Here is a 27,035-nt window from a genome sequence, read left to right as displayed (position 1 = left end):
GCCTCGCCATTATCTGCAGGATTCCATCAGACGTGTTTTTTCCGTCTCTTCGTGCCGTAGTTTCTATTCCTTTCCCTATTTTCATCGACGACTCTAATTTCTTCGGATTGTGATATTTTTTTACCCAGATCCGCTTCTCAACCGCACCTCAATCTGTACGCGATCCTTTTCCTACTTCGTCTTCGACTTTCGTCCGCGATCAATGATCGCCTAAAATTTCTCGGCTGTGTATTCTGGGCACCAGGAGTTGAGATCGTGTCGGGTTGATGCCTCGGCACGTATTCCTTATAGAGCCAGGTCAACGTTGGCCCGTCCAAAAGTTATCCGAGGAGCTAAGTCGCAAATCCTTGCTGAGTGAAGGGTCGCGTCCTGGAAGGGCGAAGTTATTGTCGAGGCTTTCCTTGGCTCATGGATTTGGCAGGCGTACAGTCGGGTGGAAAAATAATCGAAACGAGGTTAAGAACGGTACGGAAATTATCGATTTCCGTGCCATTATTACTCTAACAATAAAGGGGGGAGAAACTCGTCGTTCGTCGTTGAACGATCGCACGCGTGATTCGTGATTACGTCGTACGCAAAAAGAGAAATAAGAATAAAAAAGAAAAAATCAAATTTCAAAAATAATTTCCATCCTCTGCCCAGGCATCAAAATAAAGTAGCGAGTCACAAATTTTCTGTATGCGCAGGCACAACATGCGAATGATATTTGCTCGGGCTCAATAATCTGAGACATTGTTCTAAACGCGTATTTGTAGAACCGGTATGGGTACGAAACACTGGCTAATTAGAACTGAACAAAGATTTGCTCGGGATTTTAAAGGGAAATCAACCAAAATATACTCAAACACCGCCAACGAAGAAATTAAATCACCGTTTATTTGTTGGCTGGATTTTCAGAATAATCCGCGGTGAATTAAATCCGTTTTACGAATTCGAAGATTTTTGAGAGCCCGAAAAGTGAACGAAAAATTTGATGTTTGAGGTGTCGACTGCAAAAATTTGTCTTTTGGAAACAGGTGATTAGAATCGATGAAATACGTCGAACCGAAAGTTGAATAAGAATTCTAGACAAGTTCTTCTTAAAAAATCGACAAAAAGTGCCGATTTACGGTAGAGGAAACATATCGGTTTCGGTTGAAAATCACTTTCCCTAATTTTAATAAAATTTTTACGTTTTCAAACCCTTGCAATCCGCAAAACTGGTTTTTAGAAAAATGACGTTCTGTACGATGAACTCCCGCGGCGATTTCGGAAACGGCTTGACGAAAAAATCTAAAGCTTACAAGATTTTACAACGAAATTATGGACTTGAAAAATTGCCATGTCTCCTTTGATTTGAACTTCCGGTTCTACCGGAAATTAATCGATTTTCAATATTTTACCGACAAACATATAATTTTTCCTCCTTGTAACATTTTTTTTTTAATAAACGTGCATATTTTTCTCGGTTCCCATATTTCTTAAAAAAAAAAAAAGAAATCCGAAAACCCGTTTCTCACAGAATTCTTTTGAAATCCATGCAAAGTGTCGCAAAGTTTGATACAAAGTTTGACACAAAGTAGTTACACTATTCTCTAAAGTGTTACGTGTAAATCTTTCGGAATCTGTGAATCCTTTTGAAATCTCTGGCAAGTTTCCGACTTTCCGCGTCTCTCAACAACTCTCCGAAGTGTAACACTTTCTTATTTATTACGCAAATTATTTATTAAGCCGTACCGCAATTCGATACCAAGGAAATAATTGATCACGGCGATTGAGGCGAACAGCACATAGAGTTGTGTCGAAAGCAAACAGGCAGACAATGAGAGATATGAGGGTGGATATATCTCGGGGCAGATAGAGACGCTGATTAATTCAAAGGCTTGAATAACATCCCTCAGCTCGGTCTTCCTTCCCACTTCATCCCGGATACGTATACATTTCATCGGAAGAAGAACCAATATCCCTCTCTGCATTTATTCGATCTCGCTTCGCGGCGAACCGGAAATAGATTGTAGTGTTACAGTGCCCGATAAAGTGCCGCACGCAATGCCTAAGCAGCGTGATTCAATCTTTCGAAAGGTAAACGTGGTATCAATCGGGGAATCTTTTAGCTCCAGTTTTCCCTTTTCCTCTTATTTTCTTATCTCGGATTTCGCTCTTTTCACTGAGAAAAATTTCATTCGTCATCTCAAATCTCTCCCACAAATTTGGAAAGCACGAAATTCCGTGCACTTTCGTTACTTGTTTATTCTATTGACATTTATATCTTTTGAAATAAAAAATTTTGCAATGTTGTTCCAACCAAGCGCAAAAGTATTATCAAAAAAAAAAACAGAAATGTCATTTTCTTCATTTCACTTGGAAGAAAAAAGAAATATGAGAAAGTGGAAATTTGCACGTAACGGGACTGAATAAATGAAAGAAATGGTTGAATAACGGGGTTTAACAAATTCGTGCATGTAATGTACAAAGAACGATTTGCCACAGAACGTAAATAAAATTCCAGTGCATTTCAGTGCCGATGTGGAATATCGAAGTTAATAAACAGGTGAGGCAGAAAAATCGCTATCGTCAGCCAGTATTTTATAACAACGAACAAGGCACATCGCAAGGTTTTAAAAAAATTTCGAAGAAACTCCACGTTTGTCTCCGTGGTATTTAGCTAATTCAAAAAATTGTAGAAAATTCAAATTGAGTCGAAAACAAGAAAAAAAAAAAAGAAAAAAAAACCGAGTGTCTTTCAAAGTGAGAACAATCATAGAAAAAATCGTTATGCGTTATATTGACAATTTTATAGTTTACATCGCGCGTCGCTTGTTTGTTTTTTCCGCACCCTTTTTCCCGGAGGGCGTGGGCTTGGAAAGAATGTAGAAATGATGACTTGGGGAAAATTGTTATCGTGGATGAAAAAAAATCTGCCTCTTCCACTCGATGCTCTCGCGAGTTTAACGCAAGCCTCTTGACGCTTCCTCACCTGAGTATGATGTGTGTGCGTGATGTATGCTCGATATGAAGCTAATGCCGCGGCTCATTAGGGCGCTCTCGTGTTTACTTTAAAAGGTTGTACAGACCGTATAGCGGAAACTCGGATGTTCGCGATTCACAGGACGTGGGAAGGAGAGCGTAATTGAGGGTACGAAAATAAAAGGGGAAAAAATCGGGTGAAAATACGGTGCGGAATGTAAAAACGGCAAATTTACAAAAGTAAAACAATGATGGAACGAGTAGAAAATAATGAAGAAAAAACTCGCCAAGATATAACTACAGAGAGAAACAAATTGGAAGCTTCGCAATTCGCGATTCGCAACTCGGGTATATTGTTTTTACTCTCACTGTTTTTTCTTATCCTCCCTCAGCTCAACGATGTCTCTTGAAGCGAATGGAAAATATGATTCGTTCCTGCGATTCGAGATGAACACGGGTTGAAATAACGTGATATTTCGGTAAATTAACGAGCATAACAAGTTTGTCATATTACAAATTTTTCGTTTAGACGCCTCTTTCGTCGCCCCCTGCTAGTGTTTTTTTTTTTTTTTTTCTTCCCCCGTACTTGTTCAATATCTCGAATTTGAAATTAATTCTTTCGTAATTTCGGAGAACCGTTCGTTTTGTTTCATTTAATTTCAATAAAAGAAATTTCAAACCACAGGAAACATCGAATGTCAAAAATAAATGATCGTATTAATTGAATTTCGACAAAATCTCTCTCTCTCTCTCTCTTCTCAAGCTCACGGATAAAAACAATTCCAACAAACATCTAACGGTTGTACAAGGACAGAGGAATTCGTTGTAAAACAATTTATTTTTTTCATCCCTAAACTCGTGTTCGAGTAAAAAAATAAAAAAAAATAAAAAATGAATAAAAAGCTGTCTACTTTCGGTTCTACGAAAAACGCTCGATCGTTAACTAGATCGCTTTTGAATCGGGATGAAATTATCCAGCCAGTCGGGAGAGCAGGAACACGTCTTTGGCACATTTGGAATACGTCTTTGGTCGTCGAGAGGAACTCGTAGCTGAATGCACGGGTGATTCCAGTTGTATTCCACGGTTCTGTAGGTACCTGCGTATTGTTTAGCGATGTTATTGTTATCCGGCATCGCGAGTCTCGCGAGTAACTTGGCTCCGCGACGTATACAATCCGCATGACCGTTACCGCTGCAGGTATCCAAGGACCATACAGATACCAAGTTTCAGCGATAATTGGACGGGACGGAGTGCAGGGAACGGTTGTACGTACAGACGTACATCCGTATTCGAGGTTCGGCATTAATTAGGTGCTCGTATTCTGTTCCCGAGTCATTCCGAGAGTATCGCCATTCCGCCTCGATTCAAACGCAAAGGACGCCGTTCCGACAGCGATAATTATTACCCTAGGCATCGCTGGAACTAACCGGGAATCGTCGTCGCGTAATAATTTGGCAAAGGTCAATAAAAAAATAAAAAATGAAAAAAAAATAAAATAAAGTAAACGACGAACAGACTTCGAGATAACGAAAAATTTTTCCTTACCTAGTCCCGAAATCGATCTGCCGCGCATTTCGTCCGAGCGCAGGTATTTCAAATTTATCGCCGATTTTGAGACTAACCTTAAATCTTATGATGAAAATTCTTGTGTTAAAGAATGTTTGAAAAATCGAGTGAATTTGATCGAATCTCGTGATAATTTTGTTTAATAATTAAACTTGAGCACACACAGACCTGCAGTGGAGTACCTATATTCTTAGCTATTCGATAAAGACAAATTGTGAATTAAATATCGTTTTGCAATCTATCAAAAGGACTGTCAAGTCTGGGTAGAAAGAGAGAATCGTCGATTTTTTAACGCATTAATCAAAAAATCGTCAGCGCAGGGGTGATTTTCGCTTCAATAAGCTACCTGCACCGTATTCCAGCTTCGTCGCAATCGAGTTAGTATAGTGAAATTATACATCGGATACCTGTATTCGCATTCGTTTTTGGAAACGAGGGGAAAAACGAAGGGTTGCAAAATAAAAAACGATGAAAAAAAAAAAGAAAAAAAAGAAAAATAACACGTTTACGAGAGAAAGGAACGCGTGACGTGACACACGATGGTTGAGGCAAAAGTGTCCCAGTTATTTTATTGAATTCCAATAAATACCACGGGTATGCAATAATTTTTCAATAAAGGACCGATAAATTTCTCCAAACGGACACTCTGCAAACACACGTCATTCAGCCGTAAAATCCCGCCGTCTTTTTTCCGTCCGCGCGCGCGTACATCGTGATTTAAACAAGCGACTATTTTACACGGCTTAGCGCATTGCGGATTGAACGATGCACGTACACCGTTTCCCAATTCAACGTATTCAATCAATAATATTAGCGAAGCGAATTATCCGCGCCGAATACGCCCGTAGATTGATATCAAATTTCGCGTACGGGGAATTAATTTATCAATACAAGAACAAAAAATCTATACGTAAAACAAAAGGATACCAATCTCTCAAAGCCTTTGAAAGCTTTGAATCAAAGCTGGATAATTTAATTGCTAGATTAAATCTGTCGCGTTTAGCCAACGTCGATGTTATGTCCGTTCTCTAGTTTGCTTTCGATATTTCGAGAATAAAAAAATCCGGTCCAGGAGTCCGGATTCTCAAATCGCAACCGTTCCGCAAAGACTTCGTTTGTAATTTGTGAAAATAAACTTGTGAACTGGAAATGTTCGAGTTAAGGCCTCGATATTCGTTCAATCCCGTCTTCTTCAGCGATGAGAATATCGAATGACAAAGAAAAAAGGGAGCTCGGATGATAGGGAATATGACGAGGGTGTGAGGAAATTTCCGAAGTTCATTGGTAGAAGCGGCGGGAATGTCGAGACTCAAAGAGTAAAGGCGCGTCGTCGTGGTAACCGCAAAGTTATAGTGCTTCGTTCTCTCCATAAATTGATTTCTCCAAGAACCCATCAGTTTCGACCCTCAAGCCCCGAAAATCTCGGAGCAGTAAAGCCTCGCGGTTTGCGGCGCGGTTACGTGTCTTTTTTTTTTTTTTATTTCTTATCTCGGTATAAACCGAAGCCGCCAAACGAAGGTAAACTGGGCGTAAACTAATTCGAATCAAAGACGTTTCGAGGAAGACTTCACCATAATCGTATTTCAAGCGCACACGGTGAGAAAATTTTCAGCATTGAAAAGAAATTATACGGTCGGCTTGTTGAATTGATGAAAAATTTTTTCAACGATCCTGAAATATTTTGTACACCGTTTTTTTTTATATTCTCGCATGTTTTTCTTTGCTATAAATTAAGTTTCAGGCCACCTGTCAAATGAAGTATTAATTTTGAGTAGTGTAATCATAAATATCGTGTTTACTCTGTCACTTTTTGTTTTCATTGAATTATTTCACTCTAGATTAATAAAATATAAGCCTCTTCAATTCCTAATGTCGGCTTTTTTTTTGTTTTTTTAGGGGGGCCTGGGGGATCGTGAGATTTTTTCTTCACCCGAGTGTCTCGTCGTGTTCGCGAGTTTTGAAAATGAGGAATGGAAGAATCACTTGTTACAGGACCGCTATGATATAGTCAGAAATTTAGTCATGCCGTGAGCTAATTACCTTGTTTCTAAAACGAGTATTGTACACACGCGTTTAGCGTCGAGGTACAGAGAGAGAGAGAGAAAGAGAGAGAGAGATATAAAGAAAGAGACAAAGCCCCACAGAGAGACAGACAAACACGTGCCAAGTTGAGAAAATAGGTATAGAGAGGCAATTTCGTGATAATATATAGATATGGGGAGCAGCTTTTCCGTACAACGGCCCAGAAACGTCTGAAGCAATTTGGGGAAGAGCAATTCCGTGTAATTCCGTCAGTAGAGCAAATTGAATATTGGCCTTGCCACGACCTTGCCCATAGCCAGAAAGTCGAACGCCCTGAATATCCTCTGCGAGTGTCTTTGTCTATGCCTAAGTGTCCGCGTACGTGTGCGGAGAGAGAGAGAGAGAGAGAGAAGAGTATCGCACCGTGGAAATTTTCGCCCAAGGCCCCTGAATCGCGATCCCGTTTTTCCCCCTGGCGAAACTGGAATTATTATTCGTCGTCACCTTGCCGAGTCGTTTCCGATCCCTGAGCGAAGGACGAAGGGAGACTTGGAGGACGAATCGATAGGCCGAGTCGAACGAATCGGCGAGAGTAGCGAGAACCGGTAAGTGATGGACTTTGGGAGAAGGAATTGTCATCGCTGACTCGGTGACTCCTCTCGTGTTCTCCTTCGGCTTTCCCTCCTTCGTCTTCCTCCTCCCCCTTTTTATTCTCATCCGTTTCGCGACCCTCCCGTTTGTCGGAACTCATTTCTAACCCAATTCACTCAGGATTGTTCGCTCAATTTCTAGCCGTCGTTACGGCTAGTTTACCAGGACTGAATTCAACGGTAATCCGGGAGTAAAACCGACCTAATGACTGTACGGAAAGCGAAGCCGATCCTGCTGTTCCCGTGATGAGGAAATTAACTGTCGACGATCGCTGCCTCGTATTGCGTAATTTTTCCCAAAATTAAGGTGGCAAATGGAAAATTCGGTGAGAAACGTTGTCGGAGAGCAAGTCAATTTGGGTCTAAATATGAAAAAGGATCGAGAAACGGAAGACGCAAGCTATCGATATAATCTGCGATAAAATCCACTCTGCTACAGTTGGAAAATTCAATTTTGTCTCATTTTCCATTTCAAGTATGATTACAAATTTTGTAAAAATGAGAAACAGTCCGCTCAAAAACTTCGTGCTGCGTTAACCGATGAAACATATCTTGCGTATCTGATCAAACGACTCAAAACCAAAAAATTCCGAACATGGAATTGTGTTGTAAAGAATGTTGGATCGACTGAAAATTTCCATTCAGAGTCTGCCGTCTGACTTCAAATCTTGGCTCAACTTGTAATTCTTCGTCCGTTCTTAATTTCGTGCATAGTTTGTGCATTTCTAACGTTAAGGATGTTTTAAGTATACGTTTTCAACCGAGAGTGAATGTCGTCGACAATTTTGAATACTTTATGATAAGATGAGAATTGGGAAAAAATCAACTACAATAAAGGCGATAAGAATATTGAATTTGAATGATAATAATTCTCGAAAGTTATCAATAATTGTTCAAACAAAACATTGTTTAACAAATTTTTAGGGAATGTTTTTTTTTTATCATTCGAAACGGACTCGTCGATTTTTCTAAACATACATGAATTTTTTATGAATTTTCTCGTTATTTTGAAATTTCCGTATTCGAAAATTTCTAAAGGCTGTATATTTACGAAACTGTTCGTTAAGCGCCTCGGAAACTTTTGAATTGTAATGTACAATGTTTATACGCAAACGTATCCAAAATTCATGATTTTCATCCATTTTTCAAAATTTTAAATTCTCGCAAAAAAATTTTTGAAAAATTCACGTGTATTCAGAAAAATCGACGTATTAATTTCTCATGAAAAAAAAAGAAAGATTCCCTAAAAATTTGTCAAACAATGTTCAGTTTAAACAATTTCCCGATAACTTTTGGGCAATATTATTATTCAAATTTAATTTTCGTATCGTCTCTATCATGATTGATTTTCTCCAATTTTTATCCCAGCGTAAAGTATTCGATATTGTCGACGAGATTCCCTCTGTTGATAGAAAATGTGTAACCAGTACATCCTGAATACCTTTGCGATACCTGATTCCGCGAATGAAATTCTACCTGAGTGGACGTCACTTTCCGATTTGTAACGCATAGGATCAAAGAAAACGGCAAACGAAACGGTTTAGTCATGGACATCATTGTAGCATTTTGATCGAACCCAGGCAACGAGATGCCAGATTTATTCCGTCCATCCCTGAGGCAGGTTCGATATGCGCAGATCGAGGGGCATCGGGTATTGGGTAAAACACTAACCACCGTGTCAGAGGATAATTTCCACAACACCCAGTTATCTCACAATCGTCTGGAGGTACTCCATTTTCCTCTAACCCCCTCAATTACCTCCTGTGTTTACGTTCAATTATGGATGAATTACGTGCGATCATGTGGGTGGTTGGATTATTATATACTCGTATGTCCGGTCCGCAAGCTCGTCCGTTAGCCTGGCTGGAAATCAATAGCCCAATTAACCCGCACGAAGCGGGTTTTCGGTATCTCGTTAAAAATCGAAAGTGAGTAATTCTCCGCCCAAACAATTCCGCACCGCACGTATATCCTTGAATCCTGACAAATAAGCTCTGGAAATACGCGCGTCAATTTCGATACGTCGATGACGCGGAAGGAAAAACAACAAAAAACGAGAGAAAAAAAAAGAAAAAAAACAGGACAAAAACAGTAATCATCGGCTGATCAGCGCCAGATTTGAGGGGTGGCCAACCCCTCGGTTTTTCAACCCCGCAAACGAGGTCGTCGGTGGATTAAGGCCGGAAATGGTAACGCGGCCCTTCCAAAATACGATTTTGCGAAATGTTGACTCACCTGCGGATAGTCGCCGTCCTTCGGTTGGTAGTCGAATACGTAGAAGTAGGTCTTCGGCATCGGTTCCATTTCGTCCTCAGGTACTGGCGCCAGGTGAGGATTGTTCGGTTTCTTCAAGTGCCGCAAGGTGAACAGGTCTCCGGTCTGAACGAGCGGTGCCACAAATTGTGCGTCGCTCAGCGCTTGGACGCAGGCGTCTCTCGTGTTCACCGGATGCTGAACCGTCCTCTCCCAGTCCGTGTACTCGTTAACGACCTTCAGACACGAAAACGAAATGATTTTACGCTGAAATGCACCATCGAGGACTCCGTCAGGATGATGGCGAGCACTGTTCAAGAACTCTGAGACTCTTCGGTTTCCCGAATGTTTCTGCTTCGATCCGCAGACAACGGTCTGGATCCGATTTCACCTGCGAGGCCCGATGCTTCCAATTACCTCGTTGATATCAACATTCATTCTTGGACTAAGTTCAATCCGCTCGCTTTGAAATGGCTAATAAACCATTACCGAAGTTAATATGTTTCCGCGTTGCTTGAAAGCATCGGTTCGTTCCGTTCATACTTTGCGCTTGGTATTGGAAACGGTACAAGCGACGAGCTTGCGAATATATCGAAACCTACGGAGTAAAACTCACCGTGTAGAATATCTCTGTTAGATGATAGGTGTACGCGTTTCGGACGTAGGTTCTAATGATGCGGTCCCTCTTCTCACCCTCGAAACCCTGCTGGACGTCCTTTTCAGCGAAACTCCAGAGCGCCTCGCTTGTTGTTACACCGAATAAGAGGTCGTACTTGCTGTTGCTAGTTATCGGAGCACCGTGTTCGGTCCGCTTCAGCTTTTGCCTACGAGACGGTGAAACCCGGATTGAAGTTAAGGATGAACAAGCACCACTGACCCAATCAAAAGTCAGGAGTAGAAGGAAAAAAATCGACCGTAAACTTGTCACAAGTTTTATTCTCGCCAGCGACAGCGAGGATGAATGAACCAATATCGCGACTGGGTGATAAAAATGAGTCTGAGGAAATTTGAATAATAACAACCGAGATGTCTGTAAAGTGGGAAAAGGTCTACCGATCGGAACGTCGGACATGGTAAGAGTCTGTGGCTTCTGATGTTGCACTGTAACAACATTGCTGGAGATTTTTGAAACAGTTTTTTTTCTCCTCCTTTAATTCTTATCCCGACTGTTCCTCTTACCCGAATCCCTGGAACTCGGGGCCCAGGTAGGATAACAGATCCTTCTGGAAGTCAGGCTTTATAACAACCCCGTCGACGCTCGGTCCAAACGCGCTGAGAAAAGTTGGCGCCTGGATGTCAACCTGCAAGAGTTCGTCTAGGCTGGCGTCTCGCAAACAGTCGACGATGAGCTCGTTGTCCTTGGCCAGGTTCTCCGGTACCGAGCAATTGCAAGCTCGGGCCAATTTCAAGGCGTAGGAAGCCGGATCCTCTACGACGGCCCAGGACGACAATGCGCTTCCAGAGAGCAGTATGGCACGCTTAAAGAGTCCTGGAAGTAGAATTACAGGACGTATGAACGACGAGAGATTTGTTGAGGACACGATAGGTTCAAAGGAAGTTGAGCAAACTTTGGAAAATCACTTGTATTAGAGTTACTTGGAGTGAGATTAGCTTTTCGAAAAGTGATCTGGGGTTGTTCGACGTCACGGCGGTAAGTTCAAAGCCGGTTTTGAATCGACATAAAGCGATTGGCCCGAGGAAGTTGTTCCTCCACTCTCATCGAGTATAATTGTCCTTCAAATACTAAGCCACATGATTATGGAACCTCTCGAAATAGCTGCGGGTTCGATAATCAAACTTGGTAAATTGCATGTGGCAAAGGATGTAACCGTCAACAGCCATTCACGTCGAACGTTACTGACGTACAAACCGATTGCGAGTAATCGATCCACCCCGTTCTAACCCTCCCTCGTCACTATGCGTCTATTATAGCGTAACATCAACCTCGACGTCACGTAGTAGCGTCAAACCAGAACCGTTTCATCGTTTCTAAGGATATCGGGCGCTCGAATCAGAGGCGGAACTCCGGATCCTGATCTTGGAATTTCATTGTCATTTTTATTGCGACTCAAAGCGCCATTTGGGTTTCCTGAGGGCGAGCCTGAGATTTCAGAGAAAAAAAAAGAAAATAAGAAACATTCAACGTTTTCTCCGCACGTCGATCTCGGGATGGAACTGAGGTAATCAGTCGTGTCTTTACCGACTTTTAACCGGCCGTTAAACTGACCTTTGCCTCGATGGTAGGATGAAGACATTTCCAGTCGAGGCTCTCACGACTCGTGGAACGAGGAGATTTAGGTGATGAGATAGGGTTTTGGGTACGTACGTGCGGCAAACGAACCGCGCAACGAGACTAGTCGGGTGGGTGTATGATGTTTCGTAGAAGGGCGTGAGCCGCGTGTTTGATTAGCCTCCACCACACGATCCCACCTTCCACCTTTTTTAACCTTCTTATCCCTTCGACCCTTTACGGTTAAGCGCTGAATTCGCCTCCCCGCCTGTCCAAAATTGAGCCGTCAACCTTTTACGCTCGCTTATGTATACTTTGTCACTGAGACGCCGAGCGTTGAACTTGTCACGCGTTTTGATGCGTGCTTTGCCAAAATCTTCACCCCGCTTTCGAAACCTACCCCCTTCCAAAATTTCCCATGCAAATTCGCCCTTTGTGCCGACACAGAGTTGCGATCTTTAACGGGACCCCGAACGCGATACGTTTTAGTATGTGGAGAGACACGCGTATGTTTTACTCCCATGAATTATTACACGTGTATCGAAGAAGGATGAGGGCAGCCAAGCTATTCCGCGGCATCCGATCGACGTTTCGGATGTGTCGTAGAGACGGTTGGTCAATATTTGTAAAAGTCCTTGTTGCTGAAACGAGAAAGTCAAGAACCGAATCCAATTCCAGTCCCTGTAAACCTTGAAAAAGGATCCTTTTATTCAAAATCTGAGAAACGAAGCACAACGGTGATCAATTTGTCTCGGACCGTGCCGTTATGTAGGTTGAACGATCGTTCAGGGATCTTATGTGTTGATATTCTCCCAGTTGGCGAGGATGACTTAGGTAACGAACGGAGAGTAAAGTTGCCCGTTATTTCCTTAATTGGATTATAAACCAGGTCCACAAACCGGTGGTAAAAAGTTTAATTCCCCGACTCATTCGCCCTCGGAGTGACCCGGTGCCTCCTTATAACATGGGGTAAAAGTCAGCCGGAGGTTATATCGCGACTAACACACATTCAAAATCGTCGTACATACACAAGCGAGAGTTTCGGCGTGCTTAACGACCGCGAAAGTCACGTTCAAGGCTGAAGCCTTGTTCACCCTCTGCAGTTTCGGAGGCTCGTCCCACCGGCTGTCACCATTTTTTTTTTTTTTTTTTTTTTTTCTGGCAAGTCGAGTAATACTCTTATTCCCTTGTTGTCTTTCTTCCCGGCGCCACGTTTCTATCGCACCTTGTTTCTCCGAGAAGTCGCGCCGTGTTTCGGGAAGAATCAACGCTGCGTCGTTTATCGGAACATTTTTTCAAAGTATCCTCGCGTCAGTCCAACAGCGTGATATTTTTGGGACATATTTATACCTCGGAGGGAATTTACGGACGTAAGCTACGCTAACGGCACCTCGGATAAAGACATAAAGAAAAGACAAGGGCAATATCTGGAACGACGCTTAACCACCGCTACGTTCAGCCACGTTTTCCGGTCTGTGCCACCACACGTGCCTCTCGACATCAAATATCGCCTACGCCACCTGCATGTCGGCAATCCTGATAGAAATGGAAAACGATCTAGAGTCAAAACTGTTCTTGTGCCAAGTAATCATCAGCACTCAGGTTACTCGAGTCTCTATTTCTCTCGTTGAAGTTTCTTTCGGAACGATTAGATCAAAACGCGGTCAAGTATTTGTCTGAATTTATCTCGAGGAGCAATAAGTCTTAAAAAAGATTTAAAAAATGTCTGATTTGTGATCGAACGTATTGTTGAAGAAAAATTTTTACACGATCTGTACGAATTCTTATCGTCACGATTTTTTTCTCTCTACCGTGTTGAAATTTCACCGTTACTCTGACGAAACGTGACTTATGATGAAGTGAATCAATGAATCTTTGTCTTCCTCTAAAACGATATCATCGAAATTCTTATTCCTTTTCTTGAAAACAAAAATTGCGAAAGAAAATAACGAGGGAAGAAGCGCGCTGGAAGCATAAAATTTCCGAGCCGATGTTCGAGGGTTGAAAGTGCGTGCAGGCGAGTTTTTCGTCGTCGTCGTGGTCGTCGTGAGAATCGGAGGGTGTAGGAAGAGCATCTTTCCCGTTGTTTATAATTCAGGGAATAGAAAGTGAGTAGAAGTTGGCACAGGGAGAGAAGGAAAAATAAAGTGCAGTATAAAAATTCATAGGACATTCATGCGGTTACATTATACATCCGAAACGATATTATTCCGGGGAAAATATCAACACTGAATGCCACAGTACGAGTCGGAAACGCTCGATTTTGAACAACGAAAGTCGTTTGAGAACGTTTGGCGTTGCCGGTTGATAGGGTTCTGACATTGAGGATATTAAAACTCGATATGCAGCAAAACGAAAAAAAAAAAATATATAACCTCCCGCGAGTTTCGCGAACCGCTAAACGTTGTGAAAATAACCTCGCGTTCAAAGTTTTTCGAAAATAACGACCGTGACGGCACGCTGAGAAAAATTTCATTTGTTACGGTAACTAGAAAAATTGAGTGAAACAAGTATCGTTAGAAGAACTGTTTGAATATTGTTGGAATTATGAAAAACGAGCTACGCGTAACCATTTTGCGCTATCGTCGATCCTTTTTTGGTTATTGCAACGCAAAATCAGTTTCCGACGTTTACTCTACTTTTTTAGTTAAACACCGGCTTTAACGTCAATTCATTCTTGCACGGGCATTAAATTTTCGCAATGGTTGCAAGAAAATGTAAATAGTAACGGATACCAGACTTTCCGCTAACAAATAGAAAACTAATTTCCATTTTCTACCTAGAACAATATTTTTCGATTGTGGTAAAAACTGAAAATAGTTAAGGACCGAGCGGTAACCGGAACTAAAAATTTCACTCGGTCAATTATACCAAAAGTAACGGATGCGATCCTTGTATTTTTTTTTTTCATCAATCGCCTAGGAGAGGTGAAGAAAAATTGAGTTAAACGAAACGGAGGAACAGAATCGGCAGAGAGAACCGATAAAGCGGACGGGTGATAATTTCATTAGTCGGCGATGGGGTGCGAGGGGGAGGTTATTTACTCGCAGGTAATTCGGGTTGGGCAAACTTGGTCTTATCAATTACATCAGTCAACTAGACCGGTCTGTTGGTCCCTGATGTTGCTCTCGTTAAGCGAGCATTTCGGAACGATTTTGTGGCCCGAAACAACAGAGCCGAGACCATCGAACAACTCGCCGCGATGTGTATTAAACGCGGCAACCGCAGAGCAAATGACACCAACTGCGGTCATTTACACACTCTCGCACACACGTGACCGAGGTGGAAAATTAAACGAACGAACGTCCGACGGATGAGCAAACGAGGGTGCGCAATGGCCGGTCGCGTGATCGTTGGAAATTAGTTTCGCCTTTGCGGTAAGCGGAAACGGCGCAAGGCGCGAGTGGTGTTGCGGTTTTTCCCTGACACACTGTCCACTTTGTTATTGCTCCGTCAAATAAACGGTGTAAAATTGCACACGGCTTCGATTCGTCCGTGGTTGATTTGAATACCGAAGCTGCGCTGGATCACGATTGATTTTTTTTTCGAGTAACGTCGCGATTTCATGGATTTTTAGCCGAAGAATCCTAATCGGCAGTTAACGATCACAGGCGAGGCAAATTTGTATAAAAATCGAATTTGAATTTTAGGTAAAAGAATCGTTATAAACGATTTCTAAAAGAAAGCTCTTTTGAAATATAGTTTGAAAAACTTGGCCAACTTTCGAACGTTGCTTCTAATGTTCGGCAAAGTTTTATCTCGAGATACGTTCAAGAATTGTTAAAATTCGTTCGTACCCGACGCTTCGAACGATCTTACGAAAAGAATTATCCCCGATGAAAGCTTTCGACGAAAGCAGCCGCGACTTTCCGCATTTGTAAGCAAACATGGAAAAAAGCACAGCTCTGTGCTTAAACTAGATATTATATATACGTACGTGTCAAGGAGAGTTGTCGCCTTGTGCTTTCGTTTACTGTGTCCAATAATTTCTATCAACGGCGAATGTCGTGAATTCAAAAAAATTACGGACGGCGAACTATCGTGGAATTGAAAATATCAGAGGACTCTGTATCGCTGACGAATTTTTTTGGTAGTTGAAAGCATCGGCTGGAAATAAAATCGTTTCTTCTTCGCTTATATACGTGAGATCAATAGAGTGAGATTTCTATAGAGATATCAAATGTCATTTCTTCGACGATAAAATCGTTGTTGAAGAGATGAAAAAAAAAAGTAAATAAATAAATGAAAATAAAAATTTCAACGCCCGAACCGACAGTCGGCCTTTCGTCGACAATGGTTAAATTGGTTTCATGAACCCCTGAAAATCAAACGGCCTGCAATAGCTAACGTGACGATTGATCGGATTATATTCAACCGAATGGAACTTTTTTATTGACAACGTTTTCTCGACCAGAAATTTCCAACACGTTTTCGATCAGAACGCTCCGCAATTGAAATATATTCGCAGATATCACATCAGCGATTCGGGTTATCGAAAACTGTTGAGACTTGAGAGTAAAAGTTGAAAATTGTTTGTATCGTTTGCCTAATGAGAACTTGATGTGACTTTTACAAAATGAAATCCACGATTCCATTTGCGAGTGAAAGCGAGATGATAACGAAAAAAAAAAAAATTAAATTACAGGATATTTCAAGGAATCAGAGAGGTAGATTGGAAGTAAAAATAAAAGGATGGCGTTAAAGTTACGTCGATACCTCTTCGAGGAAGGCGAAGGAGAGGCTTTTCCCACCCTTTCTCAACCAGGCGTGCGTCGAGTGGACAGGAAGCTAATGAAACATGTGGTGGATACGTGGGGCAATCGAGGATCCCAAGAAAGAGAGAAAGGGAGAGAAAGAGAGAAAAGACTGTTCGAGTTTCGCGGGGGGAGTGAAAAAATAGCGAGGCGCTTAATTGCCTATTTTTTGCCACCCGTTGGCCTTTTTACTTTTCTTCATCACTTCGCCCCTGTTTTGGAGCTCCCCTTCAGCCAGGGACTTTTTTATCGGGGACCGTGACCCAATTTGTTGACTCGGTTGCCAAGCTCACCCCCGATAAAGATGAAATAAAAATTTCCACCCCTCAGGGCGGGGCGGTAGAGATTAAGAGTCAACGTATCGGCCGTATTAGACGCTCGCTGAAAAACACCCATGAACGATTCTCGTTTCTCTTTAATGAGAGAAAACTTAATACTCCGTTGGTCACACTTGTCGCCTCTTTCGTGCTCATGGAATAAAGAAACGGTGGAAGTGGAGCAGAAAGGAAGGAGAAGGACGTAAAATAAAAATGAATATAAAATACATATGTGTACGTGTGTAATGCATTACATAGGTCCTTGTTATGTCCCGTTCCCTCGGGATTTACTGCCGTGACATACATAAATATTATACGATTCAAACTTCTCTACTCACCCCACCCTTGTAATGTACTGACACGGACGAGAAAATTCAGAGAGTAACAGAAACTCGGGTTCGGACAATATTTACATTTATTTTGTTCCACTTTTCTTTCTTTTTTTTTTAAAATTATTTCGGTTGTAATTCTACTCGACTTTTGACATTGCCGAGCGGAAATATTCGTATGAGAATGCAGAATTTTCATAAAATTCAAACTATCGACGTTGTAATGTGAGACGAAAAAACGAAATTTTCAAAACCCTGGTGGTAAAATTTCGTATCGCACATTCTTCGAGTCGGAATTTTATACCTCGTACGCATTCGTGTAGGAAAAAAAGCGTAGCGAGAGTTTAAATTGAAAAAAGTTTATACCAATATCCATGAATTTTTAACCCCACTGAAAATACGTCAAAATTCTAGCCAATATATGTAAATATCGAGTCAAACATCGGAAGTCAAACGTTCGCTCGATTATCTCCGCTCAAAGAAACGGGCTACACGATAAAACGTAGACAGCTATTCGATTGAGGAAAGAATTCGCCTTGAATTTTCACCCGCACGAAAATGTTTCACAGAATTTTCCCTCCCGTATAATCGTATGTTTAAAAAATTGAAAACAACCACACTCGCGTCTGTAAACGGTTTACAAAAAATCCATGCAATGTAATCTGTACGGAACAGACGTTATGAAAAATGTGTAATAAATTTTACTTTTATTAACGAGAGAACAAGGCGAAACGACCGCGTTGAAAAATTGACTAATTCTCTACCCAAACACGAGCATATTCATATTTATTATTGAAAAACGATGCCCTCCTCTTCAATATTCTTCTCTCCGCGAACCAATTTTACCGTTAATTGGAAAATTTTTCGGTTCAATTCTGGCACGAGCAGTACGTAGCCACATTCGACGTTGGTTTTTGTATTACGTTACGGTAGAAAATTACTGACAATAACGAAAGGAACGCGACGGGGAGAAAGAGCGACGACGAGAAAAAAAAAAAAAAAAAACGAATGAATAACAAAAATAAAATCGAATCGCACAGGGACGAACAAAATGTATTTTTTATGCATCGCAATTATTCCGGTAACGAAGTTTGATCGTAATGAAGAAAAAAATCAATACACCGTTTCATAATCATCGTCAGTTGTGCGATGAAATTACGACGCGACGGCTGATATGTACGTATATATACATTTGTTATCACCACACATGCGACTTTATGCAGATGGTATCACGGATGGCGTGGTATTAGCTTGTTAATTCGTCGTACCGGCAACAATTCGCTAACTAGTGTTAACCCGCTGCTGATTTCGTTAATAAACAGTGGATTACCAAGTTTCGAAAACTATACCAACCCGTTCCCTGGTATATGGAAGAGGAGAATTCGAACTCGCGGAAAATTTAATCAGGTCAAAATGCACTCAAGTCCAACCAATCTACCGCTCTGCCAAACTTACATACTGCTGGATCTTTTTCTCTCTGTTTACTCGTTATAATTACGCAAGTGCAGCGGCGGCTATTTCACTTCGAAACTTTCCTACTTCTTCAGACTTATAGTTAATATATAGATACGTTTCGCATCGACAAAGTTTCTTGAGACAACTTTTTCAACGGTTGGTAAAACGGTACGAATAATTTCTCACGAGAAAATGCGGAATCGCGAATTTTACGTCGTAATAAAATTTTCCAAAATCGTCGGTCGATTCGATAATTTCGACTCTGGAGTTGTTGAAAAATGTAAACGATGGAAATAATGACAATTTCGAGTGAAGTTTATGACTATTTTTTTTTTTTCATGAAAAATATTTTAAACAACCGGCACCATAAATTTTACCTTCTTTCATTTTCACGATCAATTCTTATAAAGTCGATTTATACGTTTAGATTATCACCACGCAAGGAGATAATCGTTATGTTAAAGTGGCGTACACCGACTACGTTTACACGGATTACACGTGATTAGTGATTACAAATATTACAAGGATTACCAAAAGAATGCAAAAATCACACAAAGATCACACGGATTGCTAAACGATCGCAAGAATTATAAAGATTCCGGAAACAGTCAAGATTGCAAAGATTACCAAGTGACTGCAGAGATTACAAGAAGACAAAACGGATTGTAAAGGGATTACGCGAATCGCGACGAGATTATAAGGATAACAAAATGATGAAGAGAGTTAAAAAAAATTCCAGGGACAGTAAAGATTACAAAGATTAGCGCAAGACTATAACGATTACACGAATCGTAAAAAAATTACGCGGATTGCAGCGAGATTACAAGAATTGAAAAAATTCCCAGAGAAAGTGAAGACTGCAGAGATTGCGCTGATTTCCATGAGATTACAACGATTACGAAGATGACAAGACATTACAATTTCAACCCGTTGCCGCTACGAGATTTCCAAATTTGAATTGTTAAAATTCAAGTCCCGAGAATTAAGCTGAGGATTTTTCACAAAATTGACGAATTCCAGGGACAGAGATTCGTCGGAAAATCGCGAGTCGTGCTCTCCGCGTATAACATACGAATTACCTGACATAACCATGGGACTGATGGCGAGAAAGTTGACGCAGGCCGCGCCCGTTCCGTGTCCGACCAAAGTGACGTTGCCGGGATCGCCGCCGAAAAGTTCGATGTGTTGCTGGACCCAGTGAAGGGCGGCTATCTGGTCCATCAGACCGTAATTCGCCACCCTAGCCTTGAGATGGGGGACGACGTTGGCGTTCAGAAAGCCCAGGATGCCGAGGCGATAATTGATCGTGACCACAACCTGGTCCGCGTAGCTTGCCAAGACGCTACCGTCGTAAGGATTACCGCTCCCAAAGTCATAGCTTTCTCCGTGGACGAAGAGGAAGACCGGATGCCGTCTACCGCTGTCCGTCAATCCTGAAAACAGCCGGAAACGATAACGATCAGTGATATTGAATCATCGAGAGTCAAGCAGCGCTGCACAGTCGGTAAAACAGACACCGTGCTCAAAATTCCAAAATACTAATTTTTTGCCCTAGAAACGGTTGAGTATTTCTCTACAAATTCGTCAAACTTGTTGGAAAAATTTGAATGACATTGATCGTTGATATCGAATCAATACTCAAATACAGTTGGGAATTATTTTTTGTAACACTCGATTTAAATCCTTCTAAAAAAAATCGTCAAACTTGACGTTGCAAAAAACAAACGACAGTTTCGACAGTAAACCTGTGTCTTCGATTTTTAAACATTTACTTTTTGCATACCCGAAATATATAATTGTTGCTCATTCGTATTGCTAATGCTTCGTTAAGAGACGGTAAAGAACTTTACGTCAAAAACACAAATTTTTGCTTGTGAAAAGGATTGGCATTATTCCCCAAGAAGTCGTAGATTTTGTCATTGAAATTAACAAAAATCTTATCAACGTTTAGATACTAAAATTGTCTCCAATTTTTTTTTTTTTCAAACGTGACAAAAATTTGATCGTCTACAATTACGGAAAAAAAGAAACTCTTTTCATTTGCATACTGTAACTGGTTTAATTGCTCAGATTTGTGCGTTAAAAGGACGTTTCGCCAAATTTTACAATCGATTGCAAAATTTCCAGTCTTCTGGAGACCTGAAACTCTCTCTCTCTCTCTGCTTCTCTCACAATGTTTCTTGTTTTATTTTCAAAAGTGGTTCCTTCGGGCGAGGTCTTTGCGAAGGTGAGCGAGGCTGGACAGGCACGGTGAAGAGATAGGGGATGAAAAAAAAAAACGGGGGGTAAAGGGGCGTGGGTAGGTCGACCCTTGGTTCTCCATTGGCATCGTTAAGTTTGAAGTGAGCGGTTGCAGGGTTGAAGAGAAGCCAACTTGGCGGAGAAAGAGGAGGCGGATGGAAAAAGAGAGAGCGAGAGACCCTTATCGAGACAAAGCCAGCGTGTTGACCGTGTGTCTAGCCTTATAGAAAAGTTTCTCGCTGAGCTCGGAGAGTTCGCCAATTACGCCGGGTTCTCCTCCGTAACGGAGTCGAAAAAAATTACAACGATAATAACGGTGAGAATAAAAAAAAAAAAAAAGAAAAAGACGGCCAAGAGACGCCATCTTCATTTCTTATTCATACGGTCGAAGAATTTTTAAGTTCGGAAATTTGATAAATTCAAACTGAACAAAAGTTCGGGATCATTGTCAATCCGGTAACGAACATTCAAGGACTGATTTGTAAAACCAGGATCCGTACGTTCTTTTGGAATCTGAATTTCTCTCACTTTTTCAGATATTCCAGACAAAAAAGAAAATTTTGCCGGTAACCCTTCAAAAAATATGCTTAATCACTACTTATTGTAAAATATATTCTTTTACACTAATAACTTCAATATTATCCAGTAGATATATTACCGTCCGATTATCAATTTACAAACAACCGCCTGAGATTTTCCGTAAAAAAAAAAAAAAATACGGATTGATCGAGTAATATACATATAACGTATGAAGTGATGCGACGAAAGAAAATTTCAAGTGTAGTTTGTTTTTTCTTGAAATCGATAGTACTTTGTATTAAGAACGAGTTATTTCTTCAACAGACTCAAGATTCCCTGACTTTTCCCTTCTGTAAGAAATTCCCCGAGATTTCCAGGTTTTTTAGATTTTCCACGTGCTTACGAACCCTGAAATTTAAACAATCACTGACCAATGTGGGATTTGTGCTATTGCAAAATTCAGAAGCTTGTAGAAACTTGAAAAGCGGAAAATTTGAACAATCCAACTTTCTATTTCGATTTGGAGTTGTAATTTCATTTTCACCAAAGGCCCCGTCGACTGAACATGACGAATCGCAAACGAGCGGGATTAGCAATTTAATTCAGACAATTTGATGTCGTATTATTCGGGCAATGGAATGGCAATTTGAAATTTCCGCCTTTCCACTTTTCGCGTTGCACGATATTTCGAAAGCGTTAATGGAAAATCGTTGGTTCGAGAGTCTCTTACTCGAGTTTTCAATTCCGCTTATTAACTTGGCCCGTATTGAAAGTGACGCGTAGATTTGGCGAAAAACGGGATACGTCGTAAACGGTATGATAGAAATGACTTCGTCTGAAAAAACGGTAAGTGAGAAGATAATCAGCGTGAAAATTCGACCGCGAGAAAAAAGAAGTCGATCAAACCGCGCTCGATTTCATATTTACAGGCGAAATTTATCTGCAAAGTGATTCCCGCGTCTCAAGCTTTTGACACACGTCACGAAACTGGATTTTCGCCGTCAGTGGAGAGGAGAAAAATCTGTTTAAAGAAAATCCTGCAAGATAAAAATAAATAAATAAATAATCAAGAATCAAATTTCTCTCTGTGCTGAATAGTTTTTGGAAAAATTCCTACCAAGGAATCTTATATGTCAATTATTTCTATAGATTATTGAAATCGATTTACTTGGAAAATTTTTCCTCTTAAACGGAAGAAAAATCTAATGCATACGAAAAGAAATAAAAAATATCGTACATTTTCAGAAGAACTGAATTCTTCTATTTGCTGAATAGTTTTTCCAAAAAGGTGATTAGAGAATCTACGATGACAATTATTCCCATCGATAGTTCAAATCGATTTACCTATAAAATTTTATTGTAAAACAGAACAAATTATAGGCGTGTATTATTTAAGCAATGTGATAATTCGAATTGTTGACGAACATCGGTCAATTCATTGATGATATTTGTAAATCGAGAATGAGGGGAATTTCTAGGCCTTTGAACGATGAGAGGCAACCCTCAATTACGTGATTGAAATTTTGAGGTCGATGTAGAGGCAGCCGGTTCTCCAATTTACCGTCATTTCACGCATTCAAATCAATGAATCTAATTATAAGTTACATTGTAAACGCTTTGCAACATCGCGCCAGCTGCAGAGATTAAATGTCGTGATCAAAAGATAAATAGCCTTATCTTATTCGTATCGCTTTCAAGAACATGAAATAATTATTCTATTCATTCGTTGATGATTGCCAATAATCGGAAGACCTCTCTCGATACGGTGTAAATTATTGTAAATCGCAGAAAAGAATAAGATAGAGGTAAAAAATACAGTACATAGATAGTTTTGATTTCAATATTTAGTAGGTGAAGTTCCATTTGAATTCTCACATTTCTAATTCTATCATTCTTTTGGCGTATTTGTATCTTTACCTACACACGTGACCTGATCACTAGAGAGCACTGAATTTTTCCGAATGAAAGATAGATACTCGGAAATCAAGAATTTAAAAAAATTCTGGAACGTAAGAACGAGAATATTTGGACAGGGAATGGCGATGAATTGAAATATTACAAGAAAGCTCAGAAACGTTAAAGCTTCAAATTACAGAAATGAAAATACTACGAAGTTTGAGAATTTGAGCGTTTGAAAGATTTCGAAATCCGGAAGCTCGTGCAACATAAATTTATACATGAATAAAGGAATAATGAAAGGTCGAAAAAAGGAACAGAAAAATATCGTATACCCGTAAAAACTGTAAGAATTAAACAATCGTAAACCATTGAAGATAAGCAAAGGGTCGGAAATTTTATAATTCAGAAAAAGCTGCAAAGTACAATTTTTGAAAGTTGGATTGATTTCAGTCTCAGAGAGCGAGAGAGAGAGAGAGAGAGAGAAAGCATATTTATTTGATCCTAGAGCGTAACTCTCCAAAGACCCCAAAAAACTAACGAAAACCTGAGATTAATTAACTATAGAATGATAGGAAAAAAATAATACTAATAAAAGGTATAGATAGAAATATTAAAATAAAATAATGTAACATAAATAAGGAATCTAACAAAAGGCGTCGAGATAAGAAGGGGAGGGGAAATAAATAGGGCGAACAACTTGTCATCCTGGTAAAAGCGACTATCGCAGTTTGTTCAATGGAGAAAATGTCGAGGGGAGGGTCGATATTTCGTTCGAGGGCCTCGATGAATGGCTTGGGATGAATAAAAGAGCCGCGGGAGGGGGATGATTGAATTTCCATATAAGTCGGTGAAAAAATATGAGGGCAAACGGATCGGCGGTAAAGAAGAGCGATATCTCGCGGTTCCTGAGAGTGACTGACTGCAGGCGTTAGTTTTAGAGCGTTCCGTACACCGGAAGCTATGCAAAGCCGTCCCGAGTTGAGTAAAGAAAACATGGCTGAAGCCACCAGCGGCCGGTTTGCTCCGACTTTCGAACCCCGCCGCCTCCGAGGCTCTTTAAACTTTCATCCCTTAACTTCGAGTTTTCGTTTAAAGTGCGCGCGAAATACGCGACGCGCCTTTCCACCTTCGCATGTAAAAGAATTTCTCTAATTTTCTTCCCTTCCTCCCTCATTCCAGTCGGACTTTTCAGCCGTACTATTTTTGCCGTGTTATTTTTGTTTTGTTTATTTTATTTATTTTTTTTTAATTCGGTTGGTTATTTTTTTCTCCGCTTTTGCATCCCCTACTCCTCGAGATAACCTGCAGCCTGATATTCGCGAAAAGTTCGATACCGCACGAACCATTCCAAAGTTATTCAATTCCTTTCTGCACTCTCTGACTATCTTTTTCCTTTTCTTTTTCTTCTTCTTCTTCTTCTTCTTCTTCTTCTTCTTTTTTCCTTACTCGATTTTCACAACTTTATATTATATATAATATACGCTCCGCTTTCTTATTCCAACTCGATCGCCTTGACCCACCCACAGCTTGGACATTTTTCTTACAACTTTTTATGATTCGTTCAGATTCTGAGAGGTTCGAGTTTGGAAAGTGATTTCATCAGATTTTGGAAACTTTACTCTTCTCGAAAAACGCTTTCTCACGCACTGAGGGGTTCGAAAAATTGCATTTTCAATAAAAATAATACTGGGACCATAAAATCGAATAACCCTTTGAGTCATAGTGGTGAGTATTCTGACCACATATTTTACATCCATTTTATTGTATATTTAGAAAACTTTTAAACATATTTCCTCGCAATTTTTTGCTATTTCTAACAGTATACTAGTAGATTTTTTATACCTGAGAATAATTGTTGCGATAAAATGTAAATTGTTATTGTTAGAAATAAATTGATTGGAAAAATTTGTACAACTTTGAAAATCTGATTTTAGATTCGTAATCGTCGACCCCAAGAACCATAGCATACTATATTGTTATAAAAGTTGACTCAGCACAATAATATGTGATTCAAAGGGATAAATTATAATTCTAGCTATGAAGCTTTCAGGCCTTTTTTAGTCAAAAATGACGTAAAAATTTCAGTACATGGATATAAAACAACAGTAATTGAAGAAAAATAAAATAAAATAATAATTCTCCCGAGGAATTTTCTTCGTTTGAAATCGACGATGTCGAAAAAAAGCAAAAAATTGTAAATCTTTCGAATTATACCTAAATCAACTAAAAGTTTTCACTTCGACTACAACTCCGCAATAAATTTTCCAATGAATTTCGGGGGATTATTTCCATCCTCCCCTTTTTCCCCACGCCCCATTTTCCCTACTTTTTTTGTTTATTCCCAGTCCTTTTGCCGCGATGCGACGTCAGCCACGTTTTCTCTTGCAAAATTTTTTACCCCACGTACCTAGTTTCTTTTTCACCGTTGGTGTCACGGCTGCAGCAGCCACTTGCTCGAAAAATTTTACCTTCAGCGTAACGTTGGTCTGTCATTATTATGAACCCGGCATAGCAGCAGCAGCAGCAGCAGCAGCAAAAGCTCCGGCGTTAGGAATTTTTTCTTTTTTACTTTTATCCTTCGGCTCATTCTCTTGACGTACCTTTTTTTTTCATTTTCTTTTTCGTTACCATTTATTCATATTTTTCTCCTTCAATATTACTTTTTGGTATTCTTTCGTTTCTAATTTTTTCCTGGCTTGACGTGCTTCCAAAAAAACAATTGGCGCTGCTCTGAAAGCTCCGGTGAACTCGAGGCGAGCGGAATAAAAAAAAAAAAAAAACTTTGCCGGTTTGTCTACCGACTCTGTCTATCCACCGAATTTTATACAGAGTAGTCACTTTTCGCCAATATTCTTTTTGCCATTTTTCTTCTATTCTCTTTTTCGCTCCTCCTTCGCTCCACAATATTTTTCCTCGTTTTACTTTCTGTTTGTTCTTTATATACTCAATTCCTTTTCACACAAGCGTAATATTTTCCTTTTGTATTTTACGCGTACCCGCGTAAAGGATGTGAGGGTGAAAATTTCAGGTACATACCGGTTGAGTTTGTCGCAAGGAAAATGGGTTTTTGTTCAAAGTGCCCGTCAGGCATTGAAACGACAATTCGCGGGGTTAATTTTTCTATCATTTCCACTGATTATAATTAGCGAAAGGACACGGGAAACTAATTTTTCAGAGGATTATACCGGGATGGAAATCTCTGTGAAGTTTAAACAAAGCTCGAGACCTAGCTTTGAGCTTTAGACACATTGTAAACTTTGTGGAAGCTCTGAATCATATTTTGTTCCCTAGTTACACGCTGAAAACGCTCCACCAATGTTTCTTTGACACGTAATTACTCGGTAATGAAACATAATAGAAATTCCACTCGAAGCTGAAAATTTGTCCCGAACCGCAAACTGCATTCCAAGTTCTCTTCCGCGCCTTCATTTTTCCAGCATATTCGAGTCACGGTCAAATTAACGCGCAGAACGTATTCTCAGCGATTTCGGACAGCCGATAAACCGAAATTCAGGCAAACTAAAAATTCCAAACGATACCGAAGGCAAAAGAAATTTATCACAAATCACCGCCACGTGACATAGTTTTTTTCTCGTTTTACGCAGTATTATTCGTTTATAAATAACAAATGACACAAGTTTACCGTACCCCGTATATGATATAATTGAATGAAAAGAGTAACGCGATGTTACAGAAGAGTGATAAAAGATCTAAATGACACAATACGGTATGGACGTAAAAACAGGTTGAAAAAAGAAACAATAATAATAAATAACAAGGTCTCGGTTAAAATTACTTTCCAGCCATTAATTTGATCACCGCGCGTTTTTACTCACAGTTAGGCTCTCTTCTG

The 27,035-nt window shown here is 40.2% G+C and overlaps 1 protein-coding gene across 2 annotated transcripts in view; it reads right to left on the bottom strand.

Moving 5' to 3' along the window:
- LOC124177562 (neuroligin-4, X-linked) overlaps window positions 1–27,035 on the bottom strand; it is a 252,640-nt gene that overhangs the window by 64,839 nt on the left and 160,766 nt on the right. For both annotated transcript variants that reach the window (XM_046560061.1, XM_046560062.1), the window contains exons 4-7: window positions 19,603–19,956; window positions 10,618–10,927; window positions 10,055–10,262; window positions 9,421–9,675 (exon numbers count right to left, since the gene is read on the bottom strand). In XM_046560061.1, the coding sequence (XP_046416017.1) occupies window positions 9,421–9,675; window positions 10,055–10,262; window positions 10,618–10,927; window positions 19,603–19,956 (1,127 nt within the window). The remainder of the gene's footprint in view (window positions 1–9,420; window positions 9,676–10,054; window positions 10,263–10,617; window positions 10,928–19,602; window positions 19,957–27,035) is intronic.

Source organism: Neodiprion fabricii, chromosome 3 (assembly GCF_021155785.1).
Source record: "Neodiprion fabricii isolate iyNeoFabr1 chromosome 3, iyNeoFabr1.1, whole genome shotgun sequence".
Lineage (NCBI taxonomy): Eukaryota > Metazoa > Arthropoda > Insecta > Hymenoptera > Diprionidae > Neodiprion > Neodiprion fabricii.
This window is presented reverse-complemented; position numbering and strand designations above follow the sequence as displayed.